Consider the following 6,590-nt stretch of genomic DNA (forward strand, 5'->3'; position numbering starts at 1 on the left):
GTGTTGTTGGGAAAACCGAAGTATCCAGAAAAAACCCCACTTGTCCAGCTTGGTGACCACTAACCAAATTCATGTGTGCCCAGGCTGGGAATCAAACCGAGAAGCGAGTGCGCTAACTGGACAAGCATATATATTTCTATTGTTACCATTTAATATCGGGTGTGTGAACTGATTAATTTTGGATTGTAAACTTCCGGGGACTACTTGTCATGAATTTCTTGTCACTCTACTATGTTTTTCTCGAATATGCAATAAACAGATACAATCATGATTTAGTCATTGTATTAAGTAGGTGTAATAAGAATTAGAAAAGGTTATTGAATTAATATGAAAGTTCTGCATTTGTTTTACCACAATTAATACAGTTGTTTTAATTTACCAAAAAGGATGAATAAATAGAAAAAAAAATCTTAAAAAGTATACCTTCTTTAATTGAAAGATTGGTGCTGAAATCATGGTATTTGTACCTTATGAGACGATAGTTGATCACTGTAAATCTTTAAGCACTCACCAGTCATTTAATATTTGTGCATTTTCAGCTATGAAATACACGGTTACAATCTCGTAATCAGTAATCAATAGTTTCAATAAATGCATTATTAAGTAAAAGTAATTAGAGAAATATCAATCAAAATTTATATTTGTTACACATTTGTATGTACTGATTTAAATACTTAATAATATTTTTAAGAAAATTGATATGTTCAAACTAAATGAGTTTTCTCACATTTCAGCACGGAGCGGATGTTACAAACCGACCCCCTTTACCTGGAAAAATGGGAGAAAGAACAGGAGAAGAGGGGACAAACTCCCGAGAAAAAACGATTCTCATTCTTTAAACGCAAAAAGTGATGAAGAAAACCGATTTATGTTCTTTCAACACAAAAAGTGATGAAATAAACCGATTTATATTCTTTAAATGCAAAAAGTGATGAAGAAAACCGATTAATATTCTTTAAATGCAAAAAGTGGTGAAGAAAACCGATTTGTATTCTTTAAATGCAAAATGTGATGAAGATAATCGATATTCTTTCTACGCAAACGCTAATGAAAAATTATTAACAACATTTGTACAAAAATGTATGTGCCATCAAACAATCTAGAATTCTAATGTTAAAAGCGATATACCTTTGACGCGAGTTAATTGTTTTGAACACAGTTAAAGAAGTTACTTTACATTAATCAAATGAGTCACTTGATGTTACAGGAAGTTTAAAGAAAAAAAAATGTTCAAATGAACTTTTTAACAGAGAGGATAAAAGCTCTACAATATTTATACGTAAAGTGATCAATTAAACGCAAAACAATTACACGCAAAAAGTTATTTGCTGGATTGTAACAGAGGAAAAAGTGACTTGAAATGTAAGCAAGGATAAGACACTGCTTCCATTGGAATGTACAGAATAGGTCAAAGGCCTCACTCACAATCTTGAAATGCAAAAAAAATGTCATCTATCACGTGTTAACATGTTTGTTTTGAAATATCAAGTTCTTTAGGCACATGACAATGCCTCGCAACATTTCATGTTATATGCAATGGGCTTCATGCTTGTGTACAGCAGAAGCTGTTTCATACACACAAAAAGTAGTCATGGCATGTTCATCAGCGTTGAAAATTAGCACAAGTCTGCAAGCCCGAGCATCCCAATATCAATTCTGCTCGAAAACTAAGGATAAGGAATAGTTTTTCAGCCAATTATATAAGACTGGTTAATACCTTGGTTAAGTTAAAGTTAGCCAAAATGTTTATTGATTGGTCAATATTTATTCAACAACTACTTTCAACCAATCAAATCATTCAAATATGCAAACTAACTGAAAGATAACCTGTGGTCAACTTATCCATGTTTTATACAGATGGCTGCTGGTTACCAACCAGGAATGGTGAATGGGTTTTTTATCACATGTATATAGCTGATTTTCAAACTGTATTAAATATATATTTGTCCATACAAATAGCCCTCCAGCTTGAAACTTGTTTATCAATGGGATATAAGATAAATCGAACCATTACATTTTCTTCATATTATTGTGATCTTGTTACTGTGAAAAGTATTATATGCTTGGTATATATTTCCACCCTTTTCATTGGTTGAGGAGCAGTCACCGGACATACCATAGAAAGTGATATATACACTGTCTAAAAAGGGATAATTCTGTAAACAAACATGTGTGCATATCAAGAAGTAACACGATATGACATTCGACAAGAAGTACGGAATATGCGACCGGAAGTAGAATTAACATCAGTGATGTCATTTTCTAATCATATACGCCCTATGTAGTGGTTTTGGGCATCAAAAAGTTGATTTACATGATGCATAAGAAGTGTATAGGCAGATTATTGCTAAAAGCATGTAATAAAACACCGACTTTCTCTCTGTGAATATCACTTTCTATGGTTCAAGAAATCGGATATATCCCTCACCATCAGTCATTAACTGTATATTATACATCATGTATATAGAAACATGTTTTAACCATGTATAAAGTTAGTGACCATACCAGTAATGTGTTTATAATGCAGTGATAACAGTTATACATATTACAGCCTCAAACTTACAATGTTCTGACACTTTAACTCCTGAGTCATAGAGTTTCCTTTTTCAATGCAGAGGTGTAGTTATAGAACTTCAATGTGCTAATGGCACGGGTTCTTTCAGATATTTTGGGAAAATGAAAATCAACTTTTGTGTTTGTGATTGGGAAAATTATAGACTGGATTGCTCGTGGAATGGATAGGGCTGGTATTTTTGTGCCAGAAAACCTCTTGGACATTCTGATGCCAGGGTAATTGCAGATAGAACATTATAAGAATGATGTGACAATTTGTATAGAACGTTATAAGAATTATGTGACGATTTGTATAGAACATTATAAGAATGATGTGACAATTTGTATATAGAACATTATAAGAATGATGTGACAATTTGTATAGAACATTATAAGAATGATGTGACAATTCGTATGACACATTCGCCTTGTATAACAAACCATTTTTCGTGACAGTTAATACTATAATGCCAGTCATTTATGTATAAACATGTTGCAACATTGTAACCAGACAATTTGTTTATTGTTATGTAATCATTACTTTGAACTATCTTATAAGCATAATGTACGACCAAAATCTCATGAGAATAAGAACATTGTTAAGGTTAACAAGGTTGTTAACTTCATCATTGTTATCTTTCAAATTGTTACTGCTCTGGAAGTTTAATGGATACACATGTGATCTGCTGTATATCAGACAATATTTCAGACAACTGTTTCAGCTGTACTTGTTTATAATTAAATATGTGAGCGATCATCATATATTTTACGTTTAAAAGTGAACAATGATGTCTTTTATCGTGTAACTTTAAGAATGTTCTGAGCTGATTGCCCAATAAAATTGAATTGAAAGGGTTACTTGTAAATTTAAACTAGCCATGTCTAACATGACAAGTCTAACAATTTCTTTCGGAAATAAATTTCTACTATGTATACTAGTAGTTGTCAAAATTAGCCCTGTCTTGGTAAAATGCAACTCAGGCTGGTTCAAATTCTGGACTTTATGACTGGGCATGTTGGCAATTCGTTAGTCGAAGCACTGCGTAAGAATTTGGGCTCATTCAATTTTAAAGTCTAATTTCTATGACTGTTCTTGGATTTAACAATTCGAAAAAGTGGTCATACACAATTATGATTGTTTATAAGATGGTTCAATTATGTAAGGTACATTATTCTTGTTAATATAAATGTATTAATATACAATGTTATGTCGTGTACCCCGTTATAAATTACAATTTTAATCTTGTACAAACTTGAACCAACGTCTTGGTGCTTTTCAGTATGTGCAATAGAATCATTTTAACGCATCATTCATGTATTACATTGCTATGTTTTGTTTTTGACGGAGCTATTTAAAATCTTATAAGAAAATTTTGTTTGTTTATATCATTTGTTTAAAATGAGTTTTTTTCAAGCGACTATGTTTTAAATACGCTATAATCAGAAATTTAAAATGAAGAGGGATGGGAATAAATTTTTCCCCAGGCCTAAAAAAAATATATATTTGGTTCGGGTTACCCGACCCTACCTACGGAATCGGCGCCGACCCTACCGTTTTTATAGTCAGTTTGAAAAAAAAATTGAAAAAAAAAAAAATCTCGTTTTTTTTTAAATTGCTTTTTAATATTAAGTTTAAACCTTAAATGCTTATACAGAAGATAGCTTTAACACCATTCTCCAATGATGAAAATTATTTTCTTATATAAAACCTAATAAAAAAAATAAATAAAAAAAATTAAAAAGCCTACCTACCCTACCTATTTTTTTTAAGGATGTAACCCTAACCAAACAATTTTTTTTTTTAGGCCCCATGGTATTAGCAATGGATAAGTGTTTAATTGTTACTATTTTACTATCAATAAATAACTTTATATCTACGGACCATATACACAATAACACCTGACAAAAAAGATATATGTTTAAATTCTATTACTTTTTATTTTAAATTTGAACACATTATATATTGTTATCTTATATTATGACATTTTTTATTCTTTCGTTATCTTCTATTATGACATTTTTTTTTCTTCTACTTTATTCCTTTAAATTTATTTTATGTTAATATTTCAACATATTAGTGTATAAAAAATGTCGACGGTATATGTTCAAAATCGTTGTACATCAGTATATCCTTTGATATGAATTTTCGTTATCATACATTTTTATTGACATGTAGATGTTGTTTTTGATTAATATAATCTTGGTTTGAACTGTTATCATGAAAATAATTAAAAACCTTCTTTCATAGGCTTAAAGGCTACATCATTGGAATTCACTGTCAAATCACTTTGTTAAGTTCGAGTGGAAAAGATTGTTGCAATGTAAAAGTTGCTGTATATTGCGAGAGATGACTGTATGATGTCCATGTACCGGTACTGACAGCATTGTCAATGAGACTCTGTCAAGGATCATGATATACAGGGATGTGATTGTCCTAGCAGCTGAAGGGCTGAAAAGATTTCGGTGATGGGTTTTGAAGGCTCTTATTGCGATCAATACTTATATTTACATTTTAAATAATTGTATATTACAATTAAAAATAAGCAGTATCGTCTGCAATTGAGTATTTGTTTTTAAAAGACATCATACGTTTTTGTATAAAAATATAGCCGATATTTGTAACCTCATAGATCATTGGTTAAAAGACATTCAATTAATCCAATCGGAGCGCAGTATTGAAATTAATAATGACGTCATAACTCCTTGCGGGTTATACAATAAGAGAGTCAATTTTATCTATTCAAAGGACTAGGCGAGTGTAATTGTTGCACTTTTTGAAAGAACCCCTTTAAAGCAGATAAAGAGTCACTGAGCAAAGCTATTTATGTACTTGTTTTTATTTGCTATTGTGTAACTTGGGAAGCTACTAGGAGTTATGCGGAGTCATTATAATCATCAATAATTAAATTGATATATCCATGTGTGGTTGGTTTTTATTATCTTTATGTATATCTTTCATTTAAGGATCGTTTAAATTCACTATTGCATCGACAACATTTGTACCGATATAATTATTAATTATTCGTACTGTTAAAGTATATTGTTCATATTTTTCCCTATCCAGTGGACATTGTTAATACTTTACCTGTCCAATGCATATTGTTCATATTTTCCTTGTCATTAGTTTAACTTATTCCTGAAATAAATGAAATGCCATGAAAATGTGTTATTTCAATAACTGGGTGTGTACCCATTATTCTTCTTACTCCAACTCTGAAGATGAAGTTTCCTTACCCGTATTTGACATCACGCTGAACCACCATGATATAAATATTCATAACTGTTTAACCAATGGATTGATTAACTAGTCACATGATTACCCTGAACACAGACGAGGATTCAACATTTTTTTTTGGTTAAAGAATGAAGGTAATTAATGGGCAGTCGTAATCCAATTTTTACATAAGCATCACATTAAATTTCTATAAGGTTCTGGCTCGCCAACTTTCGTTGCCCACAAAGGTGATGAATTTTCAGTTTCATTTGCAATACTACCACCAGAGAGTGTGTAGCCTCCTGGTCATGTGACACAAGCTTCAGTTTGAGGAAATAATCAGACTTGTAGCACAATAGGACCATATTATTTCCATTGTAAGACTTTAAAAACACTCTTTTCCACTCTACAGGATCAGAAGAAAGGTTGTTAACCTCTTTAACATAAACAATTCAGGTTGGTGTTATGAGGCCAGCCAGAAGTGACCGTGACCTCGACGCTTAAGATCTTTATCATCCAAGCAACATCGTGAATATCATTGATTATATACGAAGATCAAAATAAAGTCATGAATGGAAAATAGCAGTCTCATCTTGAAAACCATTAAACTGTTGGAAATATAACATGGCATATAGTTAAAATTTTCATAAACTATATTTTTAACTTGAATACTGGCTTAAAGCTCATTTTACACAAATTGAAAGGGCTGATATACCAGATATTAAGTATATGCCTTTATAAATAACTGCATGATTTGATAAAGCTCCATACACAATATGACCTTGACCTTTTCAACTGGGACCAATTTTTTGTGCAATTTATC

The 6,590-nt window shown here is 31.4% G+C and overlaps 1 protein-coding gene across 1 annotated transcript in view; it reads left to right on the forward strand.

Annotated features, from left to right (window-relative positions):
- LOC128221257 (uncharacterized) overlaps positions 1-5,736 on the forward strand; it is a 130,944-nt gene extending 125,208 nt beyond the window's left edge. The window contains exon 20 of the mRNA XM_052929797.1: positions 735-5,736. Coding sequence (XP_052785757.1) covers positions 735-852 — 118 coding nt within the window. The 3' untranslated portion in view covers positions 853-5,736. The remainder of the gene's footprint in view (positions 1-734) is intronic.
- The last annotated feature ends 854 nt before the right edge of the window (positions 5,737-6,590 follow it).

The sequence above is a fragment of the Mya arenaria genome, chromosome 16, assembly GCF_026914265.1.
Source record: "Mya arenaria isolate MELC-2E11 chromosome 16, ASM2691426v1".
NCBI lineage: Eukaryota > Metazoa > Mollusca > Bivalvia > Myida > Myidae > Mya > Mya arenaria.